Source organism: Pteropus medius, unplaced genomic scaffold, assembly GCF_902729225.1.
Source record: "Pteropus medius unplaced genomic scaffold, Ma_sr-lr_union100, whole genome shotgun sequence".
NCBI lineage: Eukaryota > Metazoa > Chordata > Mammalia > Chiroptera > Pteropodidae > Pteropus > Pteropus medius.
Window position 1 is genome coordinate 6,432,010 of NW_024351729.1, and position 16,054 is coordinate 6,448,063.

Below are 16,054 nucleotides of genomic sequence, written 5' to 3' on the forward strand. Positions count from 1 at the left end.
GGCTATTATAACAGCTTCCCAAGTGGTCTTCTTACTTTTGCCATTGTCCTTCTTCCATTAAGGGGGTAGCCAGAGTGATCCAATTAAAAGGTAAGTTATATCACAACACTCTTCAGCTCTAAACTTTCCAATGGCTCTGAGAGTCACTGAGAATTAAATCCAAACTTTTATAAAATAGCCTTTAAGGCCCTGTGCGATCTGTTTCCATCATTACCCTCTGACCTCACCTCCTACTCTTTTCTCCTGCACTGTGCCTCTCCAGCCAAACTGACTTTACTGTTTGTGGACCCATCAGGCATTCTGACTTAAGGTTTTTCACTCACCGTTTGCTCTTTCTGGACCTCTGTGTCCCCCAGATATCCAGGTGGTGCACTCTTGCACCTCCTTCGCAGGTCCTTGCTCAAGTATCATCTTAGTGAGGCTTTCCTTAACCACTCTGTTGAAAATTGAAGCCTGAACCACAGTCTCCATCTTATCCTCTTTTCTACTTTATTTTTCTCCATTGTATTTATCACCAATGAAAAAATTACATATTTTACTTGATGTTTGTATTCCTTAATTGGAAATAAGCTCCACGATGGCAAGTATTTTTGTTTGTTTTGTTCACTGCTGTATTCCCCTGTGCCTATAACAGTATCTGGCTCATGGTAGGCATTCAGGAAATCTGTGTTGGAGGTATGAGGGAATGAAGACAGTGTTACTGACCAAATTATTTTCCAGTGGTTGTGGTAAACAACACTGAGTCCTTGGTCTGTTATTTTGAAACCAACAGCATATAGTTATAACTATTGCATATAGTTATAACTATATGGAGCCGTATCCACAGAAGCAGGTATTCCGTTTTAAAATTATCTGGCTTTTACTGATCTATGACTTATGACATTGGTCCTATTCATGCCATACTGTTAGTGAGATAGCCCACCTAGGAGCCCCTTGGAAATATCCTCCCTAAACATAGAGACAGGATTGTATTAACTGGATAATGATGTATTTATGAAAGTAGCTGTGAATGAACTTTTTAAAAAATAAAAGATATATTTCAGTATTTTATCGTTACTGTCAAGCATTAGGATGTAGATTCAAGACTGCATTCAGTGATATTTGTGCCTTTTCAAAAACAGCAAAGCACAATTGTGTACAAGCTATGGTCCCTTGGCTGGAATATTAGTAATTAGATCTAGATTCTTTTTTTGTAAGACTGTACTTCTTAGACTACAAGCTATAGAGTTATGGCTTCTGAGGATCTGCTAAGTTGCCAGTGTGTGTTGGTGGGTGACATTTCTGTTACCCCTGCTTTGGGCCTGCCAAATGAGGGTGGATAGGCAAGGGTATAAGTAACTGCAATGAAAATTAAATCTCTCCTGATTCTAAACCCCAACTCAACTTATTCACTAGATTCCAAATCTGCTTCACTCTTCTTTTAACAGGCTCCCAGGTACTCAGGGACTCTCCCTGGTGGATATTAAGGCTGTCCTGCTCTTGCTATTCATCCACTATTGCTTCCTCTCTCGCTCCTGCAGGAGGAGGGAGGATTTTCAGCTAACCATGAGACCTGTTTTTAATAAATACCTAAAGGATAGATTGGCCTGTTTAGTTTTCAAGTCAACTTCTTTGATGACCTCAATGATTGACTAAGAAGATATTTTAAGAACAAAACATGTATTTCACCCAAGCTTTATCTCCTGCCTATACCATCAGTCTGTCTCAGGCACCTTGATTTCCCTTAGGGTGAATTTTCTATAAACCTCCCCTTAGAGGCTGAAGGCCACATTTGTGCTTGTTTTTGTTTGAGAGTATTTTTTCACTCTGGAAGCCTGAGAAGCTCCAGTGTAGATCAGGTTCAAGTGGGTGTGAGTGATGATGCAAATCAGATTCTTACCCAGACAAATATAGACTTTCTGTTTTATAAGAAAATGAAGCAATTTGAGTTGTTTTCCATTTTATTGCGAAATGTGCACATACCCTGTGAAATAAATGTAGAAATTTTATGTGTATCATAGGTACCTTAGGGAAATATCAGCAAAACTATGACATTTCAACATACATGAAAAATTTTAGGCGGGAATCTGCATTCCATTCAAAATATGTGGGAAACTTGTATTCCATTTCCCATATGGTTTTTTTTTTCCAAAAGTAGACTTTTGCTATATTTGTATTAGTATTCTTTGCTTGGCTTCTGATATAAATTAATAAAGGCATCCCCTTATATTGTAACTGGCTACCTAGGCCTAATAAGTTGCCATGGAAATTGTCCTCCCCTCCCGCTCTGGCACTGCTTGTCATTTCCTTTACCTCCTCCTTCCACTTGTTTCTCCACCAACTATTGTCCAGGATTCCTGTCTGTGGATTAGGAATGCTTTTGTTGCAAGCAACAGAAAAAAATGACAAAAAATCTGAAAGTTTATTTTTCATAAATAAGCAGAGTTTGGAGGTTACTAGTTTTGCAATTAAAAAAAAAAAGTCAAGTTAATCTGAGCTTCTCTGGCCTTTTTGTGTTTCTCAAAAACTGGTGATCCCTGGCTGTGTTTATATTTAAGAGTGAGAAACTGCATAGCCGATGGAAAAAAGAGCTCTTAGAGCTCTGAGCATCATATGGGTAAAGGAAAGGACAGGTGCCATAATTTCCGTCGTTTTTTAATCAGAAAAACAAAAGTCTGCCCAGAAGCTCCTTGCAAACTTCTGCCTAAAGTCTCATTGGCCAGAATGTCACATGAGCCTGCCAGCTGCAAGGGAGGCTGGGGATATGAACTTTTCAGCTTCTTTTAAAAGACAAAGAAGCCAACTCTGTGCAATAAACCTCATTAAACTCCCATACTTTTTCTCCCTACCCCAGGCCTGATTTATTTCTAGATCATCAGTAACCAGACAGCGGATGACAGAAAATGGAATGGAGGGTCAACCCATGTAGTGTTTCTCCATTGTTACCCCTCCATTTTCTCCCCATCCCACACTATTGGTGGCTCCTGCATCCCTAGCCCTGATGTCGTGGTAACAGAACTAGCCTGAGGGTCTGTCTTAGAGGCTTTTCCTTCTGTTACCTGAGGAACACTATTCTGGCCCAGGTGGTAACATGAGCAGGAGTCGTCAGATCTGGCTCTTTTTCAGAAAAGTAGATGAATCTTACTTAAAATCTTTGTGTTTTCAAAGACTCACTACCTACATGTGCCTTTGTCTTTCCCTTCAGGAACAATTTGAAACATGAAAGGGAATCAATAGAAGAGACTTCTGTACCACATGTTCTTGAGCTGATTGTTAACAGGAAATGTTTAAGAATTCAAAAAGATTGTGTGTCAAATGCATTCTGTTTTATAGAGCACAAAAGAGAGAAATCCTGTTCAGAAGCACTACAATGAGAGTAAAAGAAAATTTGTACCCTTCAACCTTCATTGACCCATTTCTCCCTAACCCCAGCCCATCAACCACAGTTATATTCTGTTTCTGTGAAATCAGATTTGTTTGTTTGTTTAGATTCCACATATAAGTGAGCGATACCATACAGTGTTTTTCTTTCTGTCTGGCTTATTCTACTTAGCATAATGTGCTCCAGATTCATTCATGTTGTCACAAATGGCAGGATTTCCCTTTTTTGTGGCTAAATAATATTCCTCCGTGTGTGTTGTGTGTGTGTCACGTCTTTTTTTTTTTTTTTTTAGGTGCCGCAACCCCGGTTGACCTTACAGATTGCAAGGACCTTGTCAGCTTACAATCCCCCCCGCCTTTTTTTTTACGCCTACAGCACCTGATCTTCCTAGGTAGTCTCCCATCCAAGAACTAACCAGGCCCAAACCTGCTTAGCTTCCGAGATCAGATGGGATCGGACTTGTTTAGGGTAGCGTGGCGGTAGACTCATCTTATTTTTTATCCATTGATCCTTTGAGGGACATTTAGGTTGATCCCTAATATCTTGGCTATTGTGAATAATGCTACAGTGAACATGGGTGTGCAGATATCTCTTCAGGATACTGATCGTAGTTCCTTTGGATACATATACAGAAGTAGAATTGCTGGATCATTTGGTAGTTCAATTTTTTTTTTTTTTGAAGAAACTCCGTACCGTTTTTGTGGTGGTTGCACCAATTTAAATTTCCACTAATAGTGCATGAGGGTTCCCTTTTCTCCACATCCTTACCAACATTTAGCATATTTTTGACAATAGCTGTTCTAACAGGTGTGACGTAGCTCATTGTGTTTTTTTTTATCATTGTGGTTTTGATTTGCATTTCTGTGATGATTAGTGATGTTGAGAACCTTTTCATAAAGCTATTGGCCATTTATATTTCTTCTTTGGAAAAATGTCTACTCAGGTTCATTGCCCATTTTTAAATCAGATTTGTTGTTGTTGTTGAGTTACATGAATTCTTTATATATTTTGGATATTATCCCCTTGTCAGATATATGGTTTATGAATATTTTCTCCCATTCGATAGGTTGCCTTTTCAAATAAGAGATTCTAAGGATATAATGTACAGCATGGTGACTATAATTAATAACAAGTTATTATATACTTGAAAGTTGCTGAGAGTAGATCTTAAGTGTTCTTACTACACACAAAAGAATTAACTATGCTAACTATGTGAGGCGATGGATGTGTTAATTATTTTGATCTTTGTAATCATTCTCTAATATACCTATATGTATATCACATCATCATGTTGTCCACTTTAAATATATGTGATTATATTTGTCAGTTATTCCTCAATAAAGTTTTTTAAAAAGTAAGAACTAGAAAGGCCATTCTCTGAGACCTGTAGGAGGAAGATATAAGTTGATTGGAGAGTTATTTCAGAATGAAGAAATGTCCTCAGTGGTCATAGTAGTAGTATATTGGCAAGAAGCCCAACCTTTTCACAGGTCCTCACGATGCTTTTTGTCCCCTTAAATCCTCCCACCAGTTTTAACACTTCTTTAATTGCTGCTGTGGGTCCTGGAGACCACCTTCAGCCACTTGGACCTGAGGTAGTCCCCACTTGTACCACCTGGGAGGTAAGAGTAAGGGAGATATACGATTACACAACTAGTGAGGGAGAAAGATGTATTACTAATATCACAGGTGGGACCTTTGTGCTCACATTCCCGTGGGAACACTATTGCTAGTGATGGTTAAGGTTTACAGTCTGATTAGTATAGAAATGGAGTTGGAGGAGAATATCCTTAAAGTTTCTACCAACGACCTTCTCATTAAACTTTAGGCACATTGTTCATTTAAAAGTTGGGATTGCTTATAAGCTAGTTCTGCTTCTGTCCATGCCCGAAAGAGTAGTCTCACTACTCCCATTACTCTTATGTAGTTTGGAGGGAGGAGTCTGGAAATTTGATGTCAATAGCTGTAGAAGAGTTGTTGCTATGAAGTTAAGTTTGCAAATTATTTTTAAAAATCATCGCTTTAGTGTAGTTGGTAAATATTTTATGACAGCCCTCAGAGATCCAAGTATAGATTTTTTTCCCCCAGAAAGGTTGAGTTGAGAATATATTAAAATGAAAATGGCTGATAATGAAAGAGGTAATAACTCCTTCTGCCAAGTCATAGGTCCTAACGTGTGTCTAATAGTAGTTAGAATAGAGTATATTATGATGCAATAACAAACTACTGAACAATAGTGGCTTATAACAACATAAGTTTATTGCTCACTCGCACTGGCTGTCATGCTACTGTTTGGGATGTTGCTCATCTCATGGAGAGGGAAAAGGAGAGATGGTGAATGATACGTTGGCTTTTAAAGCTTCCACCCACATTTAATTGGCCAAAGTAGGACACGTGGCTTTTCCTGAGCTCAACAGGACAGGGATGTGTAATCATCCCACAGGAAGGGCTGGTGACTATTTTGAACAATAATAGAACCTACTACACTAATATCGTGACTTTAATCTCAGGTGCATGTGGAAACTGCAATGTCCAGACCAGTCGTCTCTCCAACCCACATCAACGCTACAGCTTCTGAAACATTCACCGTACTTCAGCAAAAGATGAGAATAGTTGAAGAACAGACCAGTTCTCTGAGGGATGACCTAATAATGTTAGACTTTGGTGATGAAAGGTAACAAGTAAAAAATGAACTAGATCTCTGTAAGTTGAAGAACTTTGTTTCACTGATTATTAATAAGGAGTAACAGTGTGGATGGTTTAACAGATGAAATAGGTATTTACAAAAGAATTAGACATAACACTTTCCATTTGAACATTAATTAGAAAATATTTGCAAGATAAAGTCATCATCTTGTGATAGAACTGCTACCACTATTCTCCTAAACAGATATTCAAAGCGTGGTTAATTAGGTGTGCAAATATTGATATCCTATTTACCTTCAATACTTGATTAAAAACATGTGATTTTTTTGTGTGTAATTAGAAATAATTTTATTTTTTAAATTAAAAATAGACTTTGATAGTAGTTAAAGTGAACATCTAAACTTGATTCATGCCACTAAAATATGTTCTTCATTTTCTTTTTCCAAATTTATTGTAAATTAAAAGAGGTTTTAAGTCTTAAAAACATAATTTAGGATGAAGTACTAAAAAAAATTGTTTTTCCTCTTGTGCTGCTAAGAAGTTATTGCCGTTAAAAGTTGGATTATCAATGGCCTGAGAAATCCAGGTACATAAGCAGCCAGTATCAAATTTCCTGGTGTGATTTTCTTTACAATTAACACACAAGCATACCTCATTTTATTGCACTTCACTTTATTGCACTTCATAGATATTGCATTTTTTACAAATTGAAAGTAAGACCCTCCACCAGCAAAAAGATTGCAACCCCCCTTATTGCAGTGGTCTAGCCCTGAACCTGCAATATCTCCAAGATATGCCTCTATATATTTCCTGAGTGTCTCTGACAAAGACCTAAAATTAGTAGGATTGGTATTGTAGCACCCATAGAATAAAGAACTCTTCAACAGTTAAATATTAAATTTGTACAAACGTTGGAACAAAACAACATTTATTATGACCTTGTTTAAAACTTTTAAAAAACATGCATATATTGCCCCTTTGCTAACTTTAATTCTTAGTTCACGATTATAGAATTAGTATTTAACATTTTTTATATATCACTTGTTTTTACATACAAAAAAGTTTATGAAAATTTCAGAAATAACCTTAAAAAGTCAGTGATCATTCCCCATTCCACACCAGTCTCACCCTCTTTACCTAATAGTGCTCTCTCTATTTAAATTTGGAGGGGCTGACTGTTGCTTGTTAACTAAGGAATCTAGTTTTTATCCTTAGTAGAAATGTTACATTGACTCAATGATTGGGATTACCATAGTACCATAGCATTGCATAATATTGTTATATTGGGATCTTTGTTCAGAAGCCAGTTTGAAACTCCAAAGTGTTTAGAAGAACCTGCAAACCAGAACATCATTAGCCCTATCCAAAGAGAAATAATTTGTTCGGGAAAATCAGATATTTTATGGAAGAACTGTGAGTTTCTGGTAAATCGAATGTGCCATCTAGAAAGCCTCATTCAGTCCTTGAAGATGAACATCTTCCGTCTGCAAACTGAAAAGGATTTGAATCCACAGAAAACAGGTATAGAGAGAAGAGAACTGTCATAAATTTGGTCCTGTATGGGTGCTCGATGAGTTTATGATTCTTTTCTTTTCCTGACCTTTCAACTGCTTGATGACCCACCTGTGCTCTCTGGTAGCTTTTCTGAAGGATCGACTGAATACAATACAGGACGAGCATTCCAAGGACCTGAAGCTGTTGCATCTGGAAGTGATGAATTTGCGCCAGCAACTAAGAGATGTGAAAGAGGGAGAAGACAAGGCACAAGATGAAGTTCAACGGTTGACTGCCACCTTGGAGATCGCTTCAGAGACAAAGGTTTGAGTCCAGAGTTCTGAAATACAGAGTCACTGTTAGGTGTTATTTGAAGGATTCAGTAGGCCCATAAAATTGATTTTTAAAATAGGTGATGTTGATGTGAGGATTCTTGACATTTGAAATGTATCTACATTGATAACCTAAACTGTCGTGTGCTATCAGTAACTGAGTATTTATAGAGCCCTTACCCTGTACACGTGACTGTAAGGGTCCCAAGAAATGAGGTAGTCTGTGCTCTTATGGAGCTTCCGTGCTAGCTGGGAGAACAAGGTGAACAACTTAATAGAGAAAAAAAATAAGGACATAAAAAATATTAAAGGATAGTACAGGACAGTAAGTGAATATTGAAGAGTTTGCATTTGGGTGGGTTTAAAAGGGTGCATAATAGATTAGGGTAGGTTTCACAAAAGATAGGACTTGAGCTGAACATTTAGAAGACAAAGTAGAGAGGTGAAGACATTTCAGGGAGCACACACAAGTCAGCAAAGAATAAAGACTAGGAAAATAAACTAAAAATTTTGTTTTCATCCCATGGGCCCATTAGTATAATAGATGTCCAACATTATTTTGTTTAATCTTCATAAAACCTCATTATATAGGATATTATTGTTTCCATTTTAACGATAAGAATACTGGGGCCCAGAGAGAAGTCACTTCTTCAAGATCACACTTCCTTGTCTTCTTCCCTTAACTCAGGTTTGAACTTTATCTTTCCACTGGATGCAATTAGGGGGAAATGCATAAACTATCTTGACAGGAGTGAGGATTATTTGTGGGAAGTAAATTGGAAATTAGCTAGAGATCACATTACAGAGGATCTCAAAATCAAGTAAAATCAATAGTTGGGCTTGATTCTCTTGGGGGTGATTCAGGTTTTTGATAAGGCTGTGAGAGAATGAAAACAGGAAAGCTAATCTGGTAGTAGTATAGAGTATTGATTATAGAGGAGGTTGGAGGCAGGGAAAAGAATTAGGAATCTATTGCATTCAGGCATGTACCTTATTAGATCTGACATAGAGTTGTGGAATTAAAAAGATAGATGCTCTTTATGCTAGAATATGGTAGGAGCTGAAGATAGGAAAGATGGCAAAGATAGTCGACTGAGGTTTTATATCTGCGGTACCAGTAATAACAATATAAAAAAGTAAATAATGAAAGCCTTGTTTTTCATCTTCAGCTCCTAGGCATGGTTAATCTTGGAGACTAGAAGGAATACAATACTTAAAAAAATAGGAATATACCATGAGAAAAATTTCTGTTATCAGATTTACCTCTGAGTATTGAATTTTACATAGGAAGTGAATCTGACTAATCCCTTTTTATGATCTAAAAGGAAAAATGATAGAAGTCATAAATCGAAGTAATAAAATAACTTCTTTTAAAATATCTCATTGTAATAATGACTTAAGAGTCACAATAAGTATAACTGTATTCAGAATAGCATTTATAGGTTGCCAGTTTTTCCCTATCATTTCAGATTATTTAAAATCTTTTTTCCTACTTTTAGAAGAATGTAGCCATTGTTGAAGAGGAACTGAAGACCACAAAACGAAAAATGAACCTTAAAATTGAGGAGGTAAGATTAAAAGATGCCTGAGGGGGTATTAGAATTGCAGAGGGAAAGTCAGAAAAGTGGACAGAATGAATGAGATCCTTTGAAGCAGAAAATATGTGACTGTGTAGTAGGAAGATTTTTAAAATACACCACGTGAAATTCATGTGAAAGTGGCTGCCCTTATTGTCTCAATATGGCCGTAAAACCAGAAATTAAAATGCTGTCTGAGCCAGGAGGGAAATAGATACCACAAATACACACGGTTGCCCATATACTTAGAGTTAGGTGAACACCTTTATACAAAGACCTTTTAAAGTAAAGCTGTGTTTAAAGTAAACAGCTTTTAATAAGCCTGCTCATCTAATTTTACCTTGAAACCTTCATTTCAGCCTAAGTTTTAGAAGATAACAGATTGGAAATTGTGAAGTAGGTGGCTGCTAAAAGTTGGACTAAAAATTTGCAGCTGAAAATAGTGGAAGAGTCAGAAAGATTACTAATTCAGTATACCCTGACAGCGGCCCCAAAACTTCATTATTCTCTGACTGAATTATAATTGATGTTAGTCCAAATACAAAGGGTCAAATTATCTAAAACATTCTGTTATACAAAATAAAGAAGTCGGTATATTTCTTAGGAAAATTCTCATCCCAAATTATTTTTTAAATTATGAATTTTAGTGTTCAAGGTGGTAAGTATTGCTATCCGGAAAATTCTTTTACGTACTTTGCTAGTAATCACCAATAAAAACATGATTGTTCTTAGAATGCATTAAGTTTAGCACATTAAAAATTTTTTTAGATATTTTAATAGACTGTTTAAAAAGTTTTAAATTTATAGAAAAATGGCACAGAAAAGAGTTGCCGTAAACTCACTCTCCTCACCCCACAGTTTTCCTTATTATTAGCATATTGACACTAGTGTGGTACATTTGTTACATCTTATGAACTAGTATTGACACATCATAATTAACTAAAGTCCACAATTTATGATAAGATTCACTCTTTGTTCATTAGAGTATCATACAGAATTTCACTTCCCTAAAAATGCTCAGTACTCCATATATTCACCCCTCTGCCCACCTCCCTCTGAGCCCCTGGCAACACTGATCTTTTCACTGTCTCTATAGTTTTGTTATAGTTGGAGTCATAGTTGTCTACTAAAATTTAGGCCAAAATAAAGATTTCAGGGTAAAATTAGTGTGTAGCGTTTTTGAACTGGCTTTTTTCACTTTAAATGTGCATTTAAAATTCGTCCATGTCTTTTCATGGCTTGAGAACTTATTTTTTCACTAAACAGTAGTCCACTGTATGGATGTAACACAGTTTGTTTATCCTTACCTACTTAAAAACATCTTGGTTGCTTCTAACTTTTGGCAATTATAAATAAACAGTCATATGTAGGTTTTGTGTGGACATGTTTTCAACTCATTTGGATAAATACTTAAGAGCACAATTGCTAGATCTCATGGTAAGCTTATGTTTCACTTTGTCAGAAACTGCCGACCTGTCTTAACAAATGACTGTATTATTTTGCACACACCAGCAATGACTGAGAATTCCTGTTGCTCCATAGTCTCACCAGCATTTGGTGTTATTTTTTTGAAGTGTTGCCATTCCGATAGGTGTGTAATGGTATCTTATTTTAATTTTAAATTCCTTAATGACGCGATATTGAACATCTTTTTTATATACTTGTTTGTCTGTATATTTCATTTGGTGAAGTGTCTGAGGTCTTTTTGCTCATTTTGTAACGGGGTTGTTTGTTTTCTTCTATTGAGTTTTTAGAGTTCCTTGTATATTTTGCATACCAGTTCTTTATCAAATACATGCTTTGCAGATATTTTTTCCCAATCTGTAGCTTATCTTTGCATTCTTTTAACACTGTCTTTTGTAGCGCTTTTAATTTTAATGAAGTCTAGCTTACCAATTTTTTCTTTCAGGGATTATACTGTTGGTGTTATGTCTAAAAAGTCATCACCAAGATTTTTCTCCTGTGTTTTCTTTTAGAAGTGTTATAGTTTTGCATTTTACATTTAGGTTTATGATACATTTTTAATTAATTTTTGTAAAAGGTATGAGGTCTATATCTAGATTCTTTGTGCATATGTGTTTATGTCCATATGTTCCATACCATTTGTTTAAAAGGCTATCATTGATTGCCATTTATCTTTATTTTTATTGGGAAAGTCTTAATTCTGAATGATGTGATAAAATCCTGTGTTTTCATTGAACTTTGTCAGGGATCTGTGGAAGGACTCTTCTAATCTAAAGACGTTTTGAGAGTATTAGAGCAGGAGGGACGTATTAGGTTGCTAGGGCCGCTATAACAAAGTAGCACAGACTGGATGTCTTCAACAACAGAAATTTGTTTCTCATATTTCTGGACGGTTAGAGTTCAAGATTAAGGTGTCCTTATATTTGGTTTCTTCCGAGGCCTCTTTACTTCACTTGCCAATGGCTGCCTTCTCACAGTGTCTTCACATGCTCCGTGCCCACACACCCCTGATGTCTCTTCCATATCCCAGTTTCTTCCTCTTATAAGGATACCAGTCAGGTTGGATTAGGGCCCATTCTAATAATTTAATCACCTCTTTAAAGTTCCTATTTCAAATATAGTCACATTTTGAAATACTGGGAATTAGGGCTTCAACATATGAATTTTGAAGGAATACAATTTAGTCCATAAAAGACAGAATACATGTGGTATACATCTTCCCAAGACATAAAAAATATATAAAATCTGGTTCTGATGAACATAAAATAGATTGACGCATTGCCTTTAATAATGCTTCAGAAATGAATATCTCAGTAGTATATTATCATATAAAGATTTCCTTTACAAAGTACCTAAATCATATCTTGAGCAAATTATATAATTTAATCTAGAATTTAAAAAAGTATATTAAGCTATTTTATATTATAAAGTAATTATAACCTGATAATTTTAGTATCAGATTTTTATAAAATATAGCCCAAAACAAAAACTATGGCTCATTTTAAAATAAGATTGTAAAATTTAATTGATCATTGGATGAGAAAGGAATTTCTAAATATAAAACCTCAATAGATTTGACCACATAAGAACTAAACATTTGTACATGTAAAAAAAAAAAAAAGGCAAAAAACAAAACTAATAAGACATAACAAAACTAGACAAAGAGTTAATATTCTTCAATTTTAAAGAACTTGACTAAGAAAAAACTCAAATCAAAAAAACAGTGGGCAAAGAATAAGAACAATAACAGTTCAGAAAATATATAAAGAGCTAATAACCATATTAGAAAATGTTTAATCTCACTAGTAACCAAAGAAATGAAAAACTCTTAAGATGTTATTTTTCATTTATTAGATTAGCAAAGATTTAAGAAAATGATAATACATAGTTCTGATAGGATTTATTCAAATAGGCTAAAATTTGGGAAATCATATTATGTATCAAAAATTTAAAAAAATGTTTATACTTGTAACCTACTGATTCCTCTTACAGGAATTTATCTTAAGGAACTGCAATGAAAGATTTACTCACAAGCAGAAGAGTGTTTAGAATAGTAGAAAACTGGAAAAACAACCTAAATGTTCAGTACTAGGGGTATGATTAAGGATATCATAGAATATTTCCAAAATGGACTATTAGAACAGTTCCATGCGAACACATTTTTCATCTCTTTGAACTTTTCAAAAACGTTTAAACATTATAAAATATATTATCCATGGCAAAAACACGTATAAAATTATAAAGTTTATTCTTATGTCCTCTTCACTCAAGCTTGAAAATAGAATTTCTTCTAATTTAACATCACTTCATAAAGGAATAACATTCTGCAATTCTCATTTTAAGTTGGAAAGGATCTCTCTATCTCATGTTAAAAGAGACTCCTTTTATCTCTTTCTGACTCATTTTATATTCACTTATTGAGAGAAATAATGTAGGGTACCCCAATTCTTGAATGTCAGTTTATCTGCCATTTAACAGTTACTTCATTATTTGTTTAGACCTTTAAATTCTAAAACAGAATTGAAACAGCTACGTTATGTTTATAATACTACAGGATAAAAAATATATAGATGAGGAAATAAAAATATAGGAAAATAATATTTAAAAAATAAAGTCAGAAAGAAATACAGAACATACACATACTAAGGTATGATATTAGTGTTTTTCAAACTTCTTTTTGATAGTCCATTATAAAACATATTTTACACTGCAACACTGTACATACATATACCCTTATTACTTGCTACATGCTTTCATATTTTTTTTTTCCTTATTCAAGTGCTACTTGCAAATTACTAATGCATCTTGACACAAAGTTTGAAAATCAGACTTACATAATAGGCAAGGGCAACAAATTTGGCTTCGTATTTATTAGAAGGTCATTTGTGAAGGAAAAACAAAATCATGTTACTGATGAAGAACATAAACAAATGAAGAATGTTTGGAGGTGAGATGACAAGTCTGGTTAACTTCCCACGGTGAATGTGATCTTTGTTAAACTGCTGTGATGTTCCCTTGTTATTGCCTAACTTCATTGTTGCTCTGCAGCTAAGGAGACAGTTGTCTCAAGAGCAGTATCTAAGGGAATCTCTTGAGAAATCTGGATCAACCATGCTACTCAGAATACAAGAAATGGGATCAACGGTGGAAGTAGAACGGAAGCAGGTAGATTTCTCTCTCCTTATTTATGTTGGGGAAGTAAAACCAAAAGAGAAAAGCTGGTAATTTCACCTATAATTTCCTCTAGATTTATTATTTACTTTTCTTTGGTAATCTGTTAACATTCTTACTACAATTTTAAATATTTTAGTGCAAAATAAGAAAGGATCTGATGTTATTCAGTCTAACTTATGAATAAGGGAGCTAAGGACCAGAGAGGTTACTTTGCCTCAGGCTTTGTAGGGGTAACTGGTTAGCTCCTGGGATGATATCCTTCCCTGTGCATCATATAATCTCTGTTTTAAGGATTAATCTTAGAAGGCATTGCCCTGGTCTCATGTTATATGTATGTGATATGGATAGAAAATAAAGATTAAACTGAGCTAATACTTGAGCAAAGAATACCAGTAAGTAAAATAATCAGGGACATGTTTATATAGCTGTTTGCAATTGTCATTATTTATTTTAGTATAATATATTTGCCTTCATCATTGTTGTTATTTGGAGTACCTACATGCAATTTAGAATATTTTAAATTCTAAGTACCCAAGGCAATTAGTTGTTCCAAATCCTAATACCTGTAATTGGATTATGTAATCCTTATTATTTTAACCTAATTTTATTTTAACTGATTTAATTAATAACTTTATCATTTAACCTATTTTAGCTCAATTATTTTAACAGCTGTCCTTCACAATAGAATTATAAAAAGGATTCTACTTAAGGAATTTGTAAATGATCCTTTGTTGCTATAACTTGCACTGCCAGTATAGTAGCCTCTAGTCATTTATGGCTATTTAAATTAGTTAAAATTAAATAAAATTAAAAATTAGATTTCTTACTCACTCTGGCCACATTTGGAGTGCTTGGCAGTCACTTGTGACTAGTGGCTGCTGAGTTGAAGAGTGCCAGGAAGTTCTATTGGATTGTGCTGTTGTAAAACACTGCACTTTGTTGAGATCTTTAACTGTAATATATAGAGAAGCTCCCCATCCCCCTCCAGTAATGTTAAGATTGGAAAATCTATTCCACACGCATGCTCTAAGGTAATTTATTAGAAATCTTTATCTTACAGAAAAGAAGTTTTTCTTATACAATTTCAGGTGCAAAGTTTGCAGCAAAACTGCATTGCCCTACGCAGTACCATACAGAACACTCAAGAACTGCTGGCACAGGAGCAACAAAAAAAAGAAGAGTTGGAGACTGCTATCTCACAGCTCAAATCTGATCTAAGTATGAAAATAGATGCTAAAAATTACACTTTTGCTAGTTTTTTGAGATTTTTTGCAAAACCTCTTAAGATCTCAAATTCTTGAAGTGGCCAGTGTTACTGATATTACCTGCAGGCCAGAATGTAAAAAACTGCTGATTTCTTTTCTATCTGTGGCACTGAGAAAAGAGAATGGTAATAAAATAGAATTTGACCCTCTTAATTGTAAAATATTTTTTATTTAGATTCTTTTCAGGTTTATTTCAGCGTTTGTGGACTTGGGAACATTTAGTTTCTAGAAATCTAGATTGAATAGTGGAAAGCAGAATGTTAATAAGGAAATAAGTCCATTAATCCTTGCTAACCGATTGATTCTAACCATTTATCATATCAGACTCTTCATTCTTCAGTTTACCAATCTATTATTAAGTTGTTCTCCCAAGTAAGATAAACACTTCCCTTTAATTCTTATTTTATCATATAGTTTATTTTTTTTTTTCGATTCTTCAGATATTTTAAATTAGAATTTATTCGAAATGAATTTTGGACTCAGACATTCAAAAAGTATATTTTTTCTGGTGTATTCTACATAAAATGTGAGGATTTACATATTTTGTAATTTTCTGGCTTTAGAATATTTAAGTGAAATAAAACTGATAGATTTTTGTGAATTTTCTATGAAGCCAAAACATTACTCAGAAAAGTTTACATCTTTTGGCCGCTAATGTACAATACCATGTTGTTCCCCTATTTCTGTCTTTGGTTTTATTTTCACTGAATGTACTCTCTAGTTAAAAAAAAAAAAAAAAAA

At 34.7% G+C, this 16,054-nt stretch overlaps 1 protein-coding gene and 1 pseudogene across 13 annotated transcripts in view; one reads left to right on the top strand and one right to left on the bottom strand.

The window, feature by feature from the left end:
• The window catches only part of CCDC150 (coiled-coil domain containing 150), a 64,678-nt gene that overhangs the window by 1,198 nt on the left and 47,426 nt on the right, over window positions 1-16,054 (top strand). For 2 of the 13 annotated variants that reach the window (XR_005648981.1, XR_005648982.1), the window contains exons 1-7: window positions 4,405-4,983; window positions 5,872-6,035; window positions 7,308-7,528; window positions 7,647-7,825; window positions 9,333-9,401; window positions 13,923-14,039; window positions 15,137-15,266. Coding sequence is in view for 9 of the 13 variants with exons in the window: in XM_039844307.1 (XP_039700241.1) it covers window positions 4,861-4,983; window positions 5,872-6,035; window positions 7,308-7,528; window positions 7,647-7,825; window positions 9,333-9,401; window positions 13,923-14,039; window positions 15,137-15,266 (1,003 nt within the window). In the remaining 4 variants the exon portion in view is untranslated. Of the gene's footprint in view, window positions 1-3,707; window positions 3,753-4,400; window positions 4,984-5,871; window positions 6,036-7,307; window positions 7,529-7,646; window positions 7,826-9,332; window positions 9,402-13,922; window positions 14,040-15,136; window positions 15,267-16,054 lie in introns of those variants that run through there. The other 11 variants (XM_039844308.1, XM_039844311.1, XM_039844312.1 and 8 more) reach the window with 10 other exon arrangements.
• LOC120587853 (uncharacterized) lies at window positions 3,728-3,846 on the bottom strand (annotated as a pseudogene).